Raw genomic sequence first — 22,036 nt, 5'->3', positions numbered from 1 at the left:
TGACAACATGAAATTATTAACAACAAAAATGTCATAAAGACCTCATTTACTTATTTTTTTAATTGCCCTTAGCAATTTTCTCACCACAATCAATTAAATAGGTCCATGCAGTTAGTATCCAAACTGGCCACCTCTATATTCAGTGGAGGGGGGGAGGTTATAAACATTGCAGAACACTATTTCTTTCAGAAAGTTAAAACTTTTTGTTTAGAAAACTACAAAAATGGTAGTAGGATTATTTAATAAATTTAATTTCCTTACACAACATCTGAGCATTCAGACTAAATAGCCTTTTATATCTTCAAGAAAGCCATCTTGTAACACTAAATTAGATATTAATTTAGTTATTTAATCCAGTACACTTCTTTTACGTACCTAAGAAAACCTTTTCTTTTCCAATGGAGTAAGTGCCACAGACAACTAGAGTTCGTGGGTTTAAAGTCACTGTCTCAAAAGCAATGTTGACAGCAAACTGGATAACCTCTTGTTGTGAAGGAAAAGTGTACTCAGGGCTACAGTATCTGGGGCATGGAAACAAAATATACCACTTTGTTACAAAAGATAAAAGACAGCTGAAATTACCAAGAAGGCCATAAAAACTGCATGTACACAGTAAGTAAAAAAGACATTATTCTTCTATGTAATTTCAGTCTTTTAGAAGCACTGAGGTGCCCAGATGAAATAGTTGCAACAAAAATTACATTGAGCACATTGGTGTTTTCTCTACAACTATTCACCCTCTGACAATGAATTCTACATTTTCTTCTTCATAAATACCAAATGCTTTCAAGCTAGATATTTCTATCACGTCCTAATTATATTCTTATGTCTATTTTTTGTCATACACACAAACCATAATATAAAGCATTACTCATTCCCAGAAACATATGGAACAGAAAAAAAAGTCTGCAGCTGGGCATTAGTCATCATTCACAAAAAAACAATTTTATATACATGAGTCAGAGAAAGGTCTAATGAAAACCCCAAAACTCATTCAACCACTTGGCATTCCTTCACCTTTGAATTCCTCCACCCCTCTTTTCATAAGAGAGTTGAACCCCTAGAAAACTAGTGTTCCAAAAACCTCTTGACACCCAGAATTTAATACCACTTATAAATAATATGGTGATCTGAGCAAATACTTCAGCATCTTTTCCACCACTCATTTCAATCCCTCATGTAACCAGTGAACAAGCTACACATACATGGACTTTTAATAAATATCTGCTTTTATTCAACACTAAACAGAGCTAACAAGTGTTATCACAGTAATGTCATTTATACTTACATTTATTTGGTTCATACAAATTGTTATACTAAACTGAAAAGAGTAAGAGTAAACTGAGAAAAGAATTCAATTTCAAGACAACTTACGTGGTATCAAGGTAAAGGGTGTGGATTTGCTGACCCATCAGAGCAGGGTAGCGCTCCATGGAAGGGTCTGCCCTGAAGTCCCCTGTGTGCAGAATAACAGTCCCACTTGGTAGGTAGAAAAGGACCATTGCTGCACCTGGACAACTGAAACAAACCAGCAAAAAACATACACATTTTGTCAAAAACACACAAAATTATGTCAATTCTATATACTGATAAACTGCCTTAAGAGACACACCACCCTTTAGTAGCAGGAAGGTGTGCAGAACAGCATTTTAATCATAGCTACTATGCAGACTAGTTTAGATGGAAATGCCTGATTGTTAAAGGAATTCTGCAGCTAATCCTATGGTGATACACAAGCTTGAGCTCTCACCTGAGATGGAATGAAGAAACAAAAAACCCACATCAACACTACAGCAATCAAGCATTTACTGCTTTTTTTGGCATGCCCCACCTCGTAGGGCATCCCAAAAGAAGAACAAAGAAGCTGCCTCAGTTGCAATCTCTGAGGTTCTATCACTTGGTTCAAAGGGGAAACAGCACACCAAAGAGAAGCAGCATTGTTGCTCAGGAGAAACAGAATTGTATTACTGCAGATTCATCTTCCTTCCTGCAGGACTTACTGGTGCATTTTCTTTTAAATTCTATTTGCAGATTTTAAATGTTATCCTCCATCCACAATTCCCTAGTTATAAATACAACTCCCTTACTGGTGACAGTGAATCCATCATGCCTTCTGCAGTTGCTTGCCAAAGCTTTCTGAAGGGCAAGAGCTCAGACTGGAAACCCTGAGTGGGACTATTTTAGATATCAGTTATCTGCAAAGGGTAAGTGAAATCTCAAAAAAGGGAAAACTGGCATGAATCAAAGCTAAAATGACAGAATCAGTGAACTCTTCAAGAAGCTGAACTTTGCACCTTGAGGTATGTATGGCTTTTAAATTGCAGCAGAGAATCAGAGAGACAAACAGGAAAAATAAGAAGTGTATAAATTACATAAGCAACAAGGCTTCCTTCATGTCTAGAGAGGGTTCTCAGAGGACTTCATGGAGTCTTATCTCTCCAAATATAAACTAATCCTACACTAAGTAATATTCAAACCAGCTGTGACACAGTTCGGCATTCCAATATATTTACTGCAGGGAAGGACTCTTCCCCTAGCCATGGCCAAGTAAGATACCAAGAGGCAGAGCAGCAAGAGCACAGGGCTGGAAGTCAGGTGCTACTGAACTTTAAATCCAGCATTACCACATAGTGCCAGTGTAACAGACAAAAACCTCACCCTAAATCACTGAATCCAGTAGAAGTCTTGTCCAGATTTCAATAGCATCTTTAAAGTTCACTTGTCAAAATGTTGGCTAGGTTAGGTCTCTCACAGGATCCAAAGTATCACATTTTTCTTTAGCCCAGGATTTCCCTATCATCAGTTGAAGTTACAGAAACCTAGTGTATCTAATAATCAAATCTACTATGTTCCCAACTAGACACCAAAAACCTGGAAGTGTCCAGACCACTAGAAAAATCATTCAACCTCTCAACAAGCATAAAAATTATGGAGCTACACATGGCTAACACAATATACTCTGAACAAAATTTAACTAAAATTCAAAAAAGTCTGTTTTACTTTTGAAGATAACTCTTCAAGATACTTATTTCAAAATCTAACCACTTGCCAGAAATTTTCCACAAGAAATGCAGTGATACCTACTGATTGGCATCGAGCAACAGCACTTTGATCCCATTGACTACACATTCTGTGTCCATTGGCAGCACGTGGACATACTGCTCCTGCACTCGGAGTTTGCTCTTCACCAGATTGCCAGTTATCTGGAACACAAAAAGGATTTAAAATAGGAACAAAATCTAAAAGAAGTATTTGTTTATTTGAGAAAGAAAAACTCCCAAAGCCAGACAGTCTGGCTGGTCCTGGGCACCATCAAGCCTTTCAGTAGCATTTTAGTTCTCAAAAAGCAAACTAAGAAAAGCTGTTTTAAGAAAGCAAACTTTTAAAATCCTGTCAACAGGCTATGGATTGGAATCAGAGAGGAGGCAAACAAGGGGGAAGAACATCTGTTACAGACTATGAAGTCAGGAAGAGGAGGTGGATAAATCCTTCTTTAAACAAGTAAAGAAGTTTCCAGGTAACAGACACCTGGATCTTATCATGATGGACTGCAGCCATCCCAACACCTACCAGAAAGGTAACACAGGATCCAAGCATTCCAGGAAACTTCCAGAATGAACCATAAATAGTTTTTTTTATGCAAGCTCTAGATGTGTTGATTAAGGGTGCCCTTACCCTGCTACAAGTACAGAAGAGCTGACTGGACATATGACAGCTAATGGCAGTCATGGCCATTTGGCAGCCTGGGCATACATGACCAGGATAAAACAAGTCCCCTTGCTTAAGGTGGAGAAGAGATGGCTTATGCAGAGTCTATTTCAGATTTCTATCCATCGAATAGTTACAGAGAAGATGGAGCCAGATTCTTCATGATGCACACAAAAAAAACCAAGCTACAAACTAAAGCTGATAAAAGGGAAATTTCAAATATTAGGGGGAAAAAACCTGAGTGGGTAAGTACTGCAACAGGTTGTGAAGAGACATAGTAAAATCTGACCTGTTGTCAAAATTTGACTGACAAAAGACTCTCTGCAGTCTGAGCTAACTTTGAAGTTAGGCCCACATTGTGCAGGAGATCAGTCTATGTGACCCCTAAAGATCCTTTTTAAACCTGATTTTTTTCATGGTATCTATACAGGGAAGTTTCACTAATACTCTTGATCAGTCAAATCAGGGTAAGGATTTCTCACAAGCAAAATGCACATTCTCCTGTATTTATCCACTGACCAAAAAACAGAACCACTGATCTTCTATTTACTTCTATCACTACAAAAGTGATTACAGCTGCTTATGGACTTGCTAATATCTAGCAGTCCCGAAAAGCCTTACCTTATTACAGTAGATTGGGAACCTGAAGTTTTTTGTTAGTCCACTATAGTGATCAGAGTGAAAATGAGTGAGGAAATAAGCTGTACAGCCTTCAATTTCTCCATACTGGAAGGCATCAACTGCAAAACCAGTTCCTACAGCAAAAAGGGAGGAGAAGCCAGTCAGGAAACATGCAAACTTCAGAACCAGTTTCTAATTAAATGTTGGTTTTGTTTTCTTTCTGTCTTTCTTCCTCAGTTTAAAGGTATTACTTACTCTGCATTAAGCTGAAGGAGCCATTTTAAGATTGACATGTTTTGTGTATCAGTCACCAGTTGCAAAGACATTTTCACTTATTAAAATAAAAATTTCATGAAGTGTTCACACAAAAATACTTTCAAAGACCCCCAAATATGTTGTTCAGCAGCCATCCTACACAGATGGCAACTAGTTGAGCAAATAAGACACACTTACTTGCATTCAACCGATACTTTTGAAAGTGCACATAGATTGAAATCTTACAGTAATATCTTAGCACAAAATAAAACAGGTAACTGCAGCTTAACAGAATTACATTTTGCAACCAAACTGGAATTCTTCAATTATTCTAAATTTAATATTCCTCTTAAAGCATGCAATAATTCTTAAGCAAGCAATCTGAGGTCTTCAAATATGTCTGCCGAGATGAAACGTGACTGATTTGCCATCGTATGCTTTCAGTGTTTGTATAAAGATGTTGCATAAAGACAGCTGTATAGAAGACAAACTTTTCTCTGCAAATACTTCTTTTAAATGCAAGGATGCTGATAAAGGGTCCTTTTCCATTATACTTTCTTAAAACCACTAAATAGTGCACAGAATTAATTCAGCTGGCGGCACTCAAATATTTTTCATTTTATGTTACACAAATTTCCCAGATCTTCTAGGAGAATTGGAAATAGTTCCACTTACTTGAGGCTAGAACTTCAAGCCAAAAAAAACATAGCAGTCTGATCTAAGTAAAAATCCCTAACCGAAAAATCCTCAAGTGTTTGAGTGGCACCAGACTCAAAACTAACATTAGTGGTGTGAGCATGTGCAGCCTAAGTTGCTGAATCACCACCCTTTAATTTATCTAATTGCTTGAGGAGATCCTGTGAAATTCTTGGCTGTTTCATAAACTAAACTCTTCTGCTAGGTTTTCTTTGTTTTCGTAGTTAAAATCAATCATACTCCCAATATTATTGAATTTCAAATGCAAAATTAAGCTCAATTCTTTTAACTGAGTGTTAAGGAAATGATTGCTATTGACAGCCCTATTCTCAGGCACAGCTGAAGCAATGCAAAAAATTAAATCCAGGATTAGGAGTGTATATTAACCAGGGATATATTAAAAATAATTTAACAAAGTAGTTATCAAGAGTAAAAATACTGAAGCCTAAAAACACAACACTCCAGCCAAAATCAATTAACCTCTACAAAAAACAAGTTGCCTCTCACCTGGTATTTTCTTGTAGAAAGGGCATTGTTTTTTTCTTGGTTCTTCACCTTTAGAAGGTAATTCTTTAAATCTTTTTCTCCACCTTCGTTGGCGACCAGAAGGCACATCTCCAATGGTTCCATTTTTACTTGAACTTTCTGTAACTGCTTCTACATCTTCCACAGACCCCTCAGCTTTCCTTTTTTGCTGTCTGGGCCTCTTTCCATTAGGAGATACTGAACTTGCTATCTGCTTTTTCTCACTCAAACTTGTCTCTCCTTTGCTTTCTTCCTTTGCTTTGGGTTTTAACCCAAAGAAAACACCAATGTCCATTTGTTTGAGTTCTTTGGCAGGACTGGATTTGGTGTTCTTAGTTGCCAGGGAAAGAGATGGCACTGATTTAGAAGAGATGGGGCTAGGAAAGCTCACAGCAGCTTTACTAAGACTTCCTTTTTTCTCAGCTGCTGTCTGCAAACTCTCCTGCTGAGCTGTTTTTTCAATTGCACTGGAAGTAATTTTATCTGTATTAGTTAAAATGTTACTTGGCTCCCTCAAAACATTTTGTGTCAGAAGAGAGCCAGCATCTTTTCTGTCTAGCAGAGATGATGTCTGAGTAAAACTCACATATGTGGAATCCAGAGCACAAGTACCAGCATCTTCTGATTCTGTGGTTCCTGCTTTGGCAGGACAGGAAATCAATTCAGGCTGTTCAACCTCCTTGCAACTAGAAGAAAAAGAGAATCCACTGGCTACCATGTCTTGGTGAGGATCTAGATGTTTCACTGTCTTTACTTCCTCACAGAGGTTTTTTCTAATTATGAAATTTCCTGTTTCCCTATTCTCATACTGAGGCTTCCTCTGTAAGATAAGTCCATCAAATGTTTTAAACAACACAGAATTAGTGTCTTCTTCTTCCAAGTTCTGCACTTTGAATAATTTATTCTGTGAGACTTTTACTTTCTCCTCCTCTTCCTCAGTTTCCTCTTCACTTTCCTCAAATGTACTCAGCGGAGAGTAAGAAATTTCACAGTCATTGAAGTCCACTTTTGACTGTAGCAGACTTGGCTGACTTGTACCTTTCTGCATACACAGATCTTTTCCTGTTTCACTTTCTTGAGAGGATGCAAAATCAAAAAATTCAAATTTACAACTATTTTCTGTGGTCTGTGGAAGCTGAAGTGTCTGTTGAGGTTTCTGAGCACCTGCAAAAAAGGAAGCACTTTCACTGATTATATTTAGAGACTTCGTTTGTGGTGAATTCTGTACCATTGATGCACACTCATCATTTGGGACATATTTTATATCTTTAGATGGTTTTTCATCCTGTGAGGTTTCCTCTGCATGATCTGGAGAACAGCTGGGCTTTACAGCAGTAGAACATGTCACCTTCAACTCCACAGTGTTTCCTGAAGGGTTTACAAGATATTCTCCTGCCCTGTTTGCTGCGAGTAGAAAATGACTGTAGCGCTTGTAGTGGGATGGAATGGTGGAGCTGCACAGTAAACCATCAGGACACTCTGTGGAAAGAATTAAACACAGGTGTAATGTTAATATCATTGCAGGTATAGTTGACATAGTCAAAATCACACGTGGCACAACATTTAGGAGCTTTTTCTTTTCAATGCAGCTACTGGAGGACAGAAGGCACCAGTAAAAATTAATTTGCAAGCTGCCAAGGCCTTCTGCTCTGAGCTGAGAAATGAGAAGCTTCCAGCCTAAAACCAAACAGCTGCTGCTCATACAGCACTGTGCCTGAATTACACAGCCCATTAACAAGAATACTTGACCCTGTTTCAATGCTGTGCTCATGTAATCTAATGGCTTCTGGTATAGAATTGTCTCACAGTCAAGCAACAAGCTCAGAGAATTAGCACCAGAAACAGCTAGTACACTTCAAATACAAATAATAAACAAATAAACCAAATCTCAATTCTGAATCAACCTGAAAATCCATTTAAAACTGTCTACTATTACACATTAAGAAGGAAAAAACCCAAGGACTGTGTATTTACTTTCATGAAGAAAACATTCAGAAACTAAATCCATAGCTCTTCTCTAAGACTATTTCAAGGACAGCTTGCTAGTCTAACTTTTCAGGCTTTTAAAGCGAATGCATAAATCAGTCATAAAGATTTTCACCTGTTAATTATGGGAGTGAGATGGAAATTAGGTGTTAATACACCTGCCTTAAATTAAAAAGCACTGCCAAAATCAGCATAAAAGGACTTACATTTCATTATTCCAAAGAAGGAACTTCAAAGAAAGTTACAAAAATATAAAAAGGAGAGTGGCTGCATTACCTAAAGAAGCCTTTATTCAAATTTCCTGACTGTATGCTTTCTGTTTTACAAAAGTTATGAGGTGTATTAAGGATATAAGTTGGATACCTGAATTTGTTCAGATATGGTATTTCCCCATGAAACTAGAATTTGGAATGTGTCAGTTTTATTCCTCTAGTACAGAACTCAAAACAAAACTGTTGTCCTATGATACAGGAATGCTAATGTCTATTATTACATAAAATTTCTAAGCCATAGTAGCCCACAAGTTAACATTTCAAGTAATTTTGCATATTTCAGCTTTCAAATGTCCAGAGACAACTGGACAAATCACATAGCAACATTGATATAGGATAATAAAATCTATATCTAAGGAGAAAGAAACTTGATGTCCAAAGTAGCACTTTTGTGCCTGAAGATTCTTTTCCAACACTGACTTAGTAATTATAACAGGTTTCATTATTTTAAATATGCACCTTCAGTTTGTTCAATGAAATACTAAAACTTGATAAACAACCATGAAACTTTCTCAGAGTTTAGAGATTAGATTCTGAAATGAGATTTTCGTGACAGATTTCTATGTTCTTCACAAAGAAGCAATGATTACATACAAAAACAGTACTGATCAGTAACAACGTAATTAAATATTATAAAAATCATACGAACTATCATTTCAGATTTTGAGCTGACTATAAAAAACAAGGTTTACAGCAACATTTTGTGAGAAGTCTGTAACTTTTCTCTGCAGGCTTTTTTCTTACTTTATTCATACCTTTTTCACTAGGTCCTGGAGTTTCCAAACATTCATAGACGTGCCATTGAGGTGTCTGGACCAAAAGCAAAGAGAAAGGCATCTGGCAGCTGGGACAGTGTCCATCGTGAACGGGCTTTGCATGTTGTGAGCCCTGCTCCACCGGGCTACTCACGCTTTCCTGGGAGTGCACACTGCTGTCATCTCTACATTGATCCACATCCTGATCTGGCCGTGAGCTCGGCTTGATTTTCTGAGGTGTATCAGTTTTTTCTACGGATTTCTTTTTCCTATTTCTCTTTCTTTTTGGCCTGCCCTTGCCATCACTTACTTCCTGCACAGGGGTAGAGATGCTTTGTGAATTACTCTGATGCTTTTGCTTCCTAATGGATTTGTACTCCCAAATGTCCTCTTCCAATAAAGCATCTTCAGACATGTCAACAAATTAAATATTCCCCTTTCTTTTAAGCAACAATCCACACACCTGACTTTCCTCCCGCTAATATATTCCCTCTTCCCTCCACTCTTCAATCTCTGAAGAAAAGCTCCAGAAGCCCATGTTAAAAAAGCAACACTGGGCCACAAACCAAGCAAGTGATGGGACAGGAGCATGGCGGATCCTATCCCAAAAACAATTCAATGAGCGTCTCTTTGCAGATTTGCAGCTTCTGCTGTCACACATGGCCCGAGTCTGCAAAGCCTTCCAGGGTGAGCCATTTCATTCAGTAAGCACCACCCGGCCCCGGGGGGGGCAGGAAGATTTTAAAGATTCCTGAGAGAGCAGGAAGATTTTAAAACAAAACGAGGAAGAATTCAGCAACGGGATCGTTTCCGGGATGTCCTGGGATGCTCCTCCGGAGTGTACCCCCGGAGTGTCCTGTGATGCTCCACCGGAGAGTCCCGGTGCTGCTTCCCACTGTGTCTCAGCGTCTCCGAGGGTCCGGGATGTTCCCTGGGATGTCGCGGTGCCCCGAGTGTCCGGGATGTTCCCTGGGATGTCGCGGTGCCCCGAGTGTCCGGGATGCTCCGTGGGATGTCGCGGTGCCCCGAGTGTCCCGGATGCTCCGTGGGATGTCGCGGTGTCCCCAAATGTCCCAGATCTCTCTGGGATGTCCCAGTCCCGCCGGTTCCGCGGGTGGCGCGCAGCTCCTCCTCAGCCGTTCCCCGCCTCGCCGCGCATTCGCTTCCGCAGTTTCGTCAGCGCAGCTGTTGCTCAACTTCTCCGCTTCTTCGATAGTATCACTCCCCCACCCCCCAGAAAATAGCACCGTTTAAATTATTGGCGTCTGGTTTAGACTTTGTCCCTGTGCTGCTCAATTTTTATATCCTACAAACACTAAAGCAGCCAGGCTGGAAAGACGGGCTGTGCTGAATCTGCTGCGCGGGAATCTCCGCCGTGGGCTCCCTCCGGGAATGTGCTGCTGTGGATACCAAGGCTACGTAAAAACAGGGAATAAGTATGGGGGTTGCGCTTTAAGACAGACGAGTTAGTGCATGTCTGTGCTTTGTGCTTAATTTTGTTTCTCAACCGCGGCTGTCCGCCCTGGCGCGGCGGGCGGTGCCGAATGTGCGGCGGTGAAGCGGCAGGCCGGTAAACAGCGCCCGGCTGAGGCGATGGCGGCGGGCGGGCTGGCGGGGCTGCTGCCCGCCCAGACACAGCTCGAGTACGCGCTGCTCGACGCCGACACTGCCCAGGAGAAGGAGAACCTGGTCTACCAGTACCTGAAGAAAATGGACAGCCGCGAGCGGGACCTGACGGTGCCCGAGCTCGGCGGAGGTGGGTGGCGCGGCCCGGGCGGGCCGGGGGTCTCCCGGGAGAGGCGGTGCAGCCCCGGCTCGCCCCGTGTGGGGTTTGCCGGGCGGTGCCGCTGCCTGCGAGGGCCGGGCAGGGCTGGCCCCGTGAGCCGCTGTTCAAATGGCACTTGTAGCTTCAGGAAATGTCACTCCTGGAAGCACCAAGAGCGAAGGGCAAGGGGAAAAAAACCCTTTAAACATGCTGTCCCCGGTACTGGCTGCAAAACCACGTTCTGTAAAGCTTTTCTTCTAAATCCGTTCCCATCTGTAGCGTGTACCGATATCTATTGCCTCTGGTCATAGTGAGAACTTTACTAACTCTCCCTGAGTTCCCTTGGTTTCCCGGAGCATCCCTTAGGATGTTCCCCAGCTCTCTCCCCATGATTTACCCGCGCTTGTCAATTTCCATGTCCTGGTAATACAAACTGTGCTGCAGATGTCATTCATCCTCCTTCGCTGGTTTGCCCCTTTCACACGTTTCTATCCCTCTCCTTGTGCTAAGGGGGAAATCAAAGGTTAAGTAAGCCTTGTAGAATCCTTGTAGGGTCCTTTTCGCTTTTGAGAGGCTCTCTGCAGCTGTGGGAGCTCACATCATACTGCGAGACAGAGAGCTCAGGAGGTGAATTTCAGGGTTAAAATCACACAAATCATGGGAATGAATTACGACTCTTTAACCAGAGGAGCAAAGGGAATGCTCTCTCTTGTCTGAATATCGACCCCTGAATTGAATTTTAGCTTTTGCCATTAATATTGTTTCAGTGTTCTGTCGAGGCTTATTTTCTCCTCCAGAAAGAGCTCAAATATGTAGCTAATATGTGTGAAAGGTATTTTAATTCTAGTGAGAAGGGAGAAATGCTGTAAAACATATAAACTATCCTCTCGTTTTGAAAAGTGAGCAGCAAAGCCTTTATACTGTGGAAATAATGCATATACTTTATACATTATTCTCATTATTATCACCAAAGCTAATTGGGTATACATCCATTTGTGTTTATAAATATATGGAGGTAGAGTGCAGTCTTCCTCTTAGTGAAACAGAAAACAAGCCTCCTGCTGACTTGATTAGGAATAACTTCTGGGGCAGTAAGATCTTGCTGAAGCTGTCAGAGTGGAAGTTTTGAGGATTTTTAGATTAGTCAACCTACATATTTTGAAAAAAGGCCTTCAAAAATTTAGTTCAGCTTTGTGTTGTCTCACAACTCTCTTTCCCCACTATGTTTTTTAGAAATTTTAAGACTTAATAACTGCAGACCACATTTTAGGATATTTATTCCGTATCTTGATACCAGGTTCTAGTGGGATCAGAGGACTATCAGTTAGCAATGACGAAAGAATGTTTTCATGTCTCATGTCAAGTTGTTAAAATAAATGACCAGGAGTATTGTTGTGTATATCTGAGAAAGTTATATTTATTCCCATGTAGCAGAATTAAATTTTACTTGTCATTTCAAACTTTGAAAATCAAGATCAAAGCTATAAGTGCAAAAAATATTTCTGTGATCTCTGAAATCAGTTCTTTACAAAAGTATTGGAAAAAATCATTAAGAGTTGAACACTTTCTAACTTTTAGTAGCCTTTATGTGAATTTTAAATAATTGATTGTTACCCAAATGACATTGTTGGGTCTTGAATGATGTAGATCACGTTTTAAAATGTATAAAATTTGTTCTGAGTCTTGGATGTTCTTTCAATTAAAAGGTGTCTATTTAAAGATATAAACTATACTTCAGTATTACAGTGAATCTCGCTAATAATATTTATTTTCATTTACTAATTATGAAGAATTGTGGAACATAAAGATGAGTTGGATAAATACAAGTCTCTCTGTTTGCTTTTCTGCCTGCATAGGAAGGGATGTCAAACTCTTTTTTAAAGTACCAGGAGCACTGTGTGTTGTTGGTGCCTTTCCCTACCCTTCCCCTAACTGGCTATCACCGTTCTCTGAATTCCAGATCTACAATGGTTAAACACTGCAGGTCCTATTTCTCTTCACAAAGACCTTTGTGGAAAAGTTGTGGTGTTGGATTTCTTCACTTACTGCTGCATCAATTGCTTGCACCTGCTGCCTGACCTCCACGCCTTAGAGCATCAGTTCTCTGATAAAGGTAAAAGTGCTTTGGCTGCCTTGGAATAGAATTTCCTGGCGCTGTTGCAGACGGAGTAGCTGAGTCACTTTGTTGCAATTACTAAACTGCTGGCAGTATTTCAGGGGTGTCTAAAAATGTCTTCTAATCTTTTCAGTAGCCTAAAAAAGGTGTCTGTATACTTCCATCACATTTTTTAATGGAGTTAAATAAAGTATATGTTGTGTCTGTGTAGGTAGATAAACAGGATATGTGATTAAAGCCCAAATCTGATATCTCTATAAATAAGGCAACTGTTAAAAAGCTGCTCAAGAATGTGAGATACAGGCTCAAAGTTAATGTAAGTAGGTAACTCTCTACACTTGGCTGAGTAACCAGCTCTGAGAAGAATATAGTAAAGGTGGTAGAATGGATATAGACAGGTGGTAGAACGAGATATAGATTACATTTTTTCCCCATTGGAACTGAAATAACAAAATAGGTAAGATGCAGATTTTTTTTGGTATTGGCATCATGTTGTATACCATTTATAGCCCTGTGTTCCAGAGAGGGAGTTATGGTCTTTAAAGTCACATCTCAAATGAGTTCTGTCTCTCACTCCAGCTGAATAAAAATGCAGGGTAATTTCTGTTTAGAATGCAGTGTCTTGTCATCATGATGGCTTGTCAGAGATAAGCTGTAGTCTTATACAGAGTGTGTCAGCTACTCACTTATCAGGGATATTTTAATAGACTGAACAGTGAGATGAAGAACAGTGTTACTTTCAGTCCTAAAAGTATTGTATTTACTACAATAAATATGTACTGTTATTTACTACAATATATGTGTAGTAAATAACATTGTAATGTTTGTCTGATTCTCCTTTACTGTTTCTGATTGGTTCTAATTTTGGCAGTGTTTATTTTCATATGTTACCTATTTCACTAGAGAAAGAAATTGCAGTATCTTTGATATTTACATAGTGCTTTAGATAGGTTTATGTAGCACTTCACAGAAGATTCAAACTAATTTTTCTACCTTGCAAAACTTAGATGTTTGCTTAGGAGAAATTTGAGATGCAGTGTAATGTTTCAGATATTAGGAACTTTGTCTAATAAGGAAAAACCTTCATGGCATTTTTTTTGGGAGCAAGTCAGTTTTAAGTGGAAAGTGATTAGCAAATGATAAGTGGACTGTTGAGGATATCAAGCATGTTGGGAAGAAGGTCTGGATTGAGATTTGGAAGGTTATATTGTTCATAAAATGAATAATACTTTTAAATGATAACTATTTTATAGTATACTGTGATCGTGTTAATATAGCTGTCATATCCTTAATCTGTTTTTTAAGGCTAAGCTGTTAAATCAACTCATAACAAAATACTCATTTAAACAACCTCTCCACACAAGCTTTCTCTTAAAAGTGCTTGACCATCTCTATACTGGTGTAGAAGAGGCTGAAACACTCTGAGGTAAAGGTCCACTTGGAGACATATTTTGCCTTTGACTTGTGTTAAACTTCCTGTCACAGGAGTTACTACTTGAGGAAAGTACTTTGCTGATGGGTGATAAGTGATTTTTGTATTTGAACTACCCCTGTAAGTTCTCTTTGGGTTTGAGCTATCCTGTTCCTGCAGGAGCTGGAGTGAGAAAAAAGATGCTTGGAGTGATAGTGGAGGTAAAAGGAAAGAAGAACAGGTGTATCAAACATTAATCTTGAATTTAATCCATTAGTAATTAGAGGATAGCAGTTGGATTCAGGAAGAGATTAAGGTGCTTGATGGTTCAAACAAAAAGAAAAATACACTGGGGTTTTTTTCACTATAGCTCTCCCTTTTGGTTCTTTTCTGCTGTTTTCATATTTTGATTGTCAGTCCTTTCAGGATTATTTAGTAATTTTTTGCTGTGCTAACTGTGTAAATGTTAATATTACAGTAATGTGTGTAAATATATCAAGCCAGTAAGGGTTGTGGGTTTTTAAGCCCTAGAAAAATACTTCAGTACAGGGTCTTTTATCAGTGTGCATCTTCTTCACCTGAGGCAAACGAGATTTACTAATCAGCAGGAGAAAGAGGACAGGAGAGTTGCTGACTTGAGAAACTCGAGAAAGATAAAAGTTGGAAGAACAAAACATCTTACTTGAGCAAAGCACCTATCTGATAATGCATTTGGATCTTTAATCTCTTGTTTGAATACTTGATATATTGCCTATTTTTTCTTAGTAATAAGAACAAACCTCAGTATTAATATAATTGATTGTCCATTGTGTACGTACATACTCTGTATGTACATACTCTGACTTTTTTTTTTAATGTGGTTCAAATAGCATCTTACATGGAGCAAGTTGAAACTTCAACACTGTGATCACCAGACAGGAGAAGTTTAAACACAGGAGGCTGTAATGTTAGGGTGATCTTAAATCATTATATATATCATAGTACATGTGCCATAGTTCTATTGTCTGGAACTTCAGGAGATCTGTTTCAAAATGAAGACTGCTTTCCATAGGATTGAATGTCACTCAGCATCTTTATCTGATATGTTCTCACTGCTATCTTCAGTGGTGCTATTTCTGTATTTCAAGTGGCATTCAGAAAGTTATTTTAAACCCCAGTGCATATTCAGTTCATGTTATCAGCAGTCCAGAAATTACTTCTATAAGAGGAAGTACTTTTTAATATTCAGAAATAGCTTGGCATAGATCCAGTGTTGTGCTCTGCTGTAATCCTTCAAAGTGTTTTAAATGGAGTGCATATTGTTATTTCTCAGCATAGAATCCATTATTTCCACAGGAGTTTTCTTCATGAGGGGATGTTGTACCTTACTTGTGCTGCTCAGGTGTACACTGTAGGATTGTCTTTCCAGCTTTAATGATGTTTTTGAAGGAAAAATATAAGTGCTGGTGCTGATCCATTTGAAGTTAAAATATTTGACCTGCTGCTTGGATTTCAGCAGTTAATGGTAGAGCAACTTCAGCTGTCTGATATTGCAACATTCTGCTCTAACAGATTTAATAAGATTGTATATGTTTTAGTGACTTTGCAAGTTTTTAATTGTGAGATATTTATACTCAAGCCTGCCTTGTTTGTAACAGGTGTTATTTGTCATTTTTTCATAGTTTTCAGTGCCACAATTTTTTTTTGAAATATAGAATACTGTATTGATTTCAGAGGCCTGTGCATTATATCTTTTACTGTTTCTCTAGAGGTAGATATTTCCAGGTAATTCTGGAATTCCACACTTTCGTGTTATTTTTGTGGCTTCTAGTTAACTGTGAAAAAGATTTTTCTAAAACACTATAATGTGTATAGGAATCAGAAGGAAAAGAGATGTCCTAAGTGTCTTAAAAAACCCTGAAGTATCAGTTGGACACCTACAGCTTACCCATAGTTATTTTGAAAGTATTTTCTAGCTTAATATATAGAGGCTCAGGAATTAAGAACAGTAAATTAAGTACATGTCAACCAGCTGGGGAAGTAATGGTCTTAAAGTCTGGTAATTTTAGTGAAGTGTTATTTCTGAGTTTCTGTATTTTCTATACATAGTTATCTTTATCCCTACTGAGATGTAATTGCTTTCTGTTTGTTCAGATCCTCTCTCATTCTGGGAAGCAGTCAGTCGCATCATGAAATACTGTGGTTCATTTTTCCTTTTTTTTCATTCAAATATGTTTCAATGCGCAACTTAATTTTTCTTTGCAGATGGTCTTGTTATTGTTGGTGTCCATTCAGCAAAATTCCCAAATGAAAAAGTTCTGGACAACATTAAAAGTGCCGTTCTGAGATACAATATTGTCCACCCTGTAGTAAATGATGCAGAGGCAACACTGTGGCATGAACTAGAAGTGTCCTGCTGGCCTACACTGGTCATTCTTGGGCCTCGTGGAAATATGCTGTTTTCTCTTGTTGGAGAGGGACACAGAGAGAAATTGTTTTTATTTACTTCTATAACACTGAAATTCTACAAAGAAAGAGGACAAATCAAAGATAACAGCATTGGAATAAAGCTATACAGAGACTCCCTTCCACCTTCTCCCCTGCTGTTTCCCGGCAAAGTGACTGTAGATGATTCAGGAGAAAGGTTGGTCATAGCAGACACTGGACATCACAGGATTTTGGTTACACGTAAAAATGGACAAATTCTACACACAATTGGAGGTAAGGATATGTCCTTATGTAAGTTTATTATAAGTATGTTTGCTGGGCTGATTCTTTTCTTAGGGGACCAGGCAGTTTGTAAGCATTGCCAGAATTTTGTTTTATACTAAAATTGCTTTTACTTGATTTTGGGGGATATGGTATAAGCCCATCAGTGGGAGACTGTTAATGCAATTGTTGGAGATGCCTGATTGTTTTTCATTGCTTCATTGACTGACATTCATGTTTTCATATGATGTCCAATATGAATTACAAAAATGCATTTTGTATTCCTCTGAAGGAGTTGCAAATGGTTTTAGATATAAAGGATGTACATCCACATCAAGCAGCAAGGTAAAGACAAGAGACTGTAATGACCTCCTTTCCAATAGAAGAAGTGAATGTTGAATTGTTGTGGTGATGTTGTATGGGGAGGTTTTTGGTGTGTATTTTTTGTTTGGTTGTTGAATTTTTTTAAATGGAAGAGTATTCCTGTGTAGGGTCTCCTCTGGTTTCAAAAGCAGGGGAGAATTATTAAGAGCAGTGACTTTCCAGTAAGTACACAGAACCTAAAAATGCAGTTGTACATGTAAAAGGACCTGTGTTCTCATCAAAACTGAGATGATAATGCATAAACAAGTTATAAAAATAGTGAAAGTACTTTAAATTTAGTCACATTTATTATATTAGTGACATTTCAACTTTAGAAAACTAACATCCATAATTGCTTTTGTGAAATAACAATCTGCTTTACAATGCAAGTGAAGACAATTTTTATACTATATTCTTTATTGTTTCGTAAATTAAACAATCAGCCTTGTTCTTTTTTTTTAAGTCTGTTAAAATGGTCAAAATTACGTCTTAGTGCACCAAGTACATAACTGTTAGGAAAACCATAATAGACATATTTAGGAAGTAGTTGAATCCCCACATTATTGAAAATAATGGTTTGTTTGTGTCTGAGAATCAGTACCTGTGTGCTGATGTGTCCTATATTACTTAGTCTGGAATTGACTAATGCCTACCCCAGGGCAGGATCCTACAAACCTCATAAAAATACCAGTGACTCTGCTGTTTAAAGAAAGGAATTAAAATTCTCTTGCTATTTGAAGGAACAGTGTGTTGGCTATACAGGCTATTTATCCAAGTTTGCCTGATTTATCATTAAGGTATTAGTCTAAATACCCTTCTCCTGTAGGGTGTACAAACAGAATTTCTTATGACGAAAGTGAGAGAATTTGGTTTCTTCTTGGTATGTGAGATGAAGTCTCTGCCTACAAGCTAGCCTTTAGTGTTCTGGGATAGTCATTAAACAGGAATTCAGAAGGAGTGTCCTAAGCTCTGAACTGCTACCCTCCTTCCTGTGGCACTGCATACTATTCCCTTCCCCGAGGATGTAAACCCTCACACTTATAAGGGGAACTACTGGAGTCTGACACACCAGTACTTCAGTCCTTTGTGTCTGATAAGGTCTAAATTGATTTCTGACAGCAGGTTGTAAAAGTTTGTGTATTTCAGTGACTCAGTTAAATGATTCAGTGGGCAGAAAATAATGTAATGAAGTTGATAATGCAGTAATAAATGTGGGCATGCACAAAGGTTGGAATTGTTATTTGCATCATAAATCATGATGCACACATAACTCATACCTAAATGTCTTCTGCCGACACATTCTGCTAATGCGCTTTAAATGCTACCTCCTCTGAAATACAGTGCTTACCTTCACATGGTTATATTTCTTTCCATTTCCTGACTATTCTATGAAGAAGACTGTCACCCCATCATTCTTACTGTTCTTTTGGGTAATTAGTTCCCTATCATCTTTTTCTTAATTAGTTTTCTCAGTAAGAAAATGTTGTTAGTCAAATATTAGTTTAATTTGTGATTCACCAAAATCTAAAACAGTGAAATGGAGTTGAGCTTTAGAATTTTTTTTCCTGCTGGCTTGCTTAGATGCAGTCAAGAATTTAAAAAAACCTGGAGATTTCACTTTTGTCTTCCATTGTTGCTGTTGTCCTTTAGTGCAATTTAGAACCCAGTTAAGATCCCTCTAGAACCATTTAGAACCCTATTAAGATTTCTCTTTAAAATAGGAGCTTAAAGAAGCAGAGAACTTGTGCAGAATGAGTTCAGAACTTAATAGCACCAGGCTATTTTAATTACATAGCACAGTGACTAAAATGAGACTACACCAAATGGTAATAATGTAAACAGTACAAGGTGCTGTGAAAGCAGTTCTTAGAGTATGTGATTCTGCTACAGGTTTAAATGTATGCACTTTATTTTTAAGGTGACTTTTTTTCTAAAATTACTTTTGAGTTTGTTGTGTTTTTTTTATAGGTCCAAACAGTGGAAGGAGAGATGGAGGATTTTCAGAGGCAGCTTTCAACTCACCACAAGGGATCGCTATAAAAAATAATGTTATTTATGTAGCTGATACAGAAAATCACCTAATTAGAAAGGTAAATTTTCCATAAGGAAATTCAAAGTTTAATCTCTTATACTGTATTCTACTTACACAGGTGAAAATTTACACCACATGAATTATACTCTGACTAGCATCAGAAAGGAAATTTGGTTCACTATCTTGTAAATAAATACTGCTGTGCAAGGTTTTTTTAAGGGCTACATATACTTTTGTACTTCCTTTCAAAAGGAGATGAGATGGGCTACTTGTGGCATAACAGTGTTTTGGTTTTGTTTTGGTTTTTTTTCCTGGTCACTCTTACTTTCCTGTTACAAGAAACATCTATTCTTAGTACTGGAAGCAAAGACTGGTTTTGTTTCACTTCCAGCAGTATCAGATTGTTATCTAAAGTTATTGTACTGCTGTGGTGCAGTGAATATCCAAACTTCCGTCTGCTGTTTGGGTCTCTCAAATACAGGTAACTGCCCTAATATCAGAATTGGCTGCATGTGTATTCTTTTTGATTAAAGACTTGCAAAGTTTTAGCCTGCAGGAATTGGATTTTACATTAGGCTAGGTCGAATTTAGGATAATCAGAACTTAAGTGTGGCGATGCAATATAATATTGCCTTATTCTGTATGTAAAATATTCCCTTTTTTCATCATCATGATAGATGCATGGGAGGTGTTAGAAATCACCTAGAAAATAAGCAAAAGGGTAAGGAAAAAAAAGAGTTTTAGGTTGCAGAAATAAAATAAAAACGTATTTTGTGCTCTAGAGCATGAAACAAACTGCAAAAATAATTTGCTTTGTACAGATTATTTTAGATGGAGATGGAAAATATTGTTATCATATCTGAGGTTTGATGTCATATAAATTCCTATATAAATTTAAATAAAACATCCACATCCACTGTTCATCTTTGTATTTATCCAGAAATTTGTGATGCTTTCTTTTACAGCTGTTGAGCAAATGTTGACAGAACAGTGTTAATTTTTGTTTTCATGCAACAGGCATGGTTTTCATGCTGCCTGTTCCTCCCCCCCCATAGCCCCACACTCCCTGCCTATCAACAAGCATTGTGGTAAAATTAATTATTTTCTTACGTAAACAAATGCCTGATATTTGTTAGGATTCCTCTGGTTTTGATAGCTATCTCAAATTATCTGTAACTTCGGTCAAGTTAATTTCATACATCCATTTAATGTGTCATTTTGCTTCACATAGATTGACCTGGAGTTGCAGGTGGTGACCACTGTAGCAGGCATTGGGATACAAGGTGTTGATAAGGAAGGTGGAGCAAAAGGAGAAGAACAGCCTATCAGCTCTCCCTGGGATGTGGTCTTTGGAAATTCAAGTACTGTATCAATTGAGCTTCAACATCTCATATTTACACATGCATGACTGTTTGCTAAATGTTTTCCTGATTTGATATTAATCTGAGATGGAAAAAGATTTAGTGTAAAACTGAGTCTGAAAAACAGTAGTTTCAATTGCAAATGGTAACTACAGTTCTGCTTTGGATCTGAAATATTATTTGATGGAAGAAAAGTTCTTTTGTATCAAGTTATGTAGTTACTTAACTACATATCCAAACACAGAAGGACATCATGATTGCTTTGTTAGGCCAGTGCTATAAGCCAGGATCACTTAAGAAGCAGGTATATTTTACAGGAAGGGAGCATTGTCTACAAGTTCCTTTCCTTGACTATACAGACATGTCTGACCACTTGTAAATATTTGAGTTTCGGAAATAAAAATAATTTTACTTGGGGACCTCTGTTTATTCCTGTTTAGGTGACATAAAATCATTAGATCGAGATCACGATAGAGAGAGTCAGTCAGATAGGAGAGGAATACCTCAGCACAAGCCTTGCAAGCATCAGGAGGTAAAATAAATCTTTGCATAACAGGATGCAAGAATCAGCTTTTGAGCACTTAAGTACCTTTCTTTCCTGATTCACTTAACACACACCTGAGCCTGGCATTTCATAACTGCCATGTTTTCAGCTGTTGCTGACTGTGAGTTGAAACACAATTTAATCATGTTTCCATTTCAATGACATTTAGAAGTTGCAGATGCCAGTTTGTTAGCAGTGGCAGAACAATGCTTTGATGTGGCATAAAACCCTTAGGTTGGTATTTCAGACATGAAAGTGTGTTTTCCAATATTGGGATTTCTTTAATCTGCAGATGAGCGAGGTGGAGAAGTAGCATGATTTACCTCTAATATCTCAAAGTTGGAGGGGCTTTGCAAGTTTAGCAAATTACATTTTATTGACATAGAAGCATTCATTAAAATCTTGTGTCAGTTATGAGGGAGGAAAACACATTCAAGTGTAAGGGAGCATAGAATCACAGAATGGTTTGTGTTGGAGGGAACTTTAAAGACCATTTCTCCAGCCCTCCTGCCATGGGCAGGGACATCTTCCACTAGACCAGATTGCTCAAAACCTCATCCAGCCTGGTCTTGAACAATTCCAGGGATGAGGCATGGACAACTTTTCTGGGCAACCTGTGCCAGTTCCTCACCATCCTCACAGTCAAGAATTTCTTCCTAATACCTAATGTAAATCTGCCCTCTGTCAATTTAAAGCCATTCCCCCTTGTGCTACTAATGCATGCCTTTATCGAAAGTCCTTCTCCATTTCTCTTTTAGCCCCTCTGTGTACTGGAAGGTGCTCTGAGGTCTCCCCAGAGTCTTCTCCAAGCTGAGCAACCCCAACTCTCAGCCTGTCTCCATAGCAGAGGTTCTGCTCCAGTTCCCAGATCATCCTTGTGGCCTCCTCTGGCCTTGGTCCAGCAGGTCCATGGAGCTGATTCAGAAATGCTGATGGTG

The 22,036-nt window shown here is 38.5% G+C and overlaps 2 protein-coding genes across 6 annotated transcripts in view; one reads left to right on the top strand and one right to left on the bottom strand.

The window, feature by feature from the left end:
- The window catches only part of DCLRE1A (DNA cross-link repair 1A), a 32,496-nt gene extending 22,502 nt beyond the window's left edge, over window positions 1–9,994 (bottom strand). For 3 of the 5 annotated variants that reach the window (XR_014853155.1, XM_085064818.1, XM_085064819.1), the window contains exons 1-6: window positions 8,819–9,994; window positions 5,788–7,284; window positions 4,330–4,463; window positions 3,085–3,203; window positions 1,375–1,518; window positions 376–521 (exon numbers count right to left, since the gene is read on the bottom strand). Coding sequence is in view for 4 of the 5 variants with exons in the window: in XM_085064818.1 (XP_084920944.1) it covers window positions 376–521; window positions 1,375–1,518; window positions 3,085–3,203; window positions 4,330–4,463; window positions 5,788–7,284; window positions 8,819–9,233 (2,455 nt within the window). In the remaining variant the exon portion in view is untranslated. Of the gene's footprint in view, window positions 1–375; window positions 522–1,374; window positions 1,519–3,084; window positions 3,204–4,329; window positions 4,464–5,787; window positions 7,285–7,779; window positions 7,858–8,818 lie in introns of those variants that run through there. The other 2 variants (XM_085064817.1, XM_085064820.1) reach the window with 2 other exon arrangements.
- Window positions 9,995–10,188: 194 nt separating this feature from the next.
- NHLRC2 (NHL repeat containing 2) overlaps window positions 10,189–22,036 on the top strand; it is a 32,576-nt gene continuing 20,728 nt past the window's right edge. The window contains exons 1-5 of the mRNA XM_085064821.1: window positions 10,189–10,574; window positions 12,544–12,696; window positions 16,355–16,810; window positions 19,130–19,251; window positions 20,425–20,554. Of these exons, the coding sequence (XP_084920947.1) occupies window positions 10,412–10,574; window positions 12,544–12,696; window positions 16,355–16,810; window positions 19,130–19,251; window positions 20,425–20,554 (1,024 nt within the window). The 5' untranslated portion in view covers window positions 10,189–10,411. The remainder of the gene's footprint in view (window positions 10,575–12,543; window positions 12,697–16,354; window positions 16,811–19,129; window positions 19,252–20,424; window positions 20,555–22,036) is intronic.

Source organism: Lichenostomus cassidix, chromosome 6 (assembly GCF_008360975.1).
Source record: "Lichenostomus cassidix isolate B80296 chromosome 6, HeHo_3.0, whole genome shotgun sequence".
Classification (NCBI taxonomy): domain Eukaryota; kingdom Metazoa; phylum Chordata; class Aves; order Passeriformes; family Meliphagidae; genus Lichenostomus; species Lichenostomus cassidix.
Note: the sequence above shows the minus strand (reverse complement) of the source record. Positions and strands in the feature narration are given on the sequence as shown.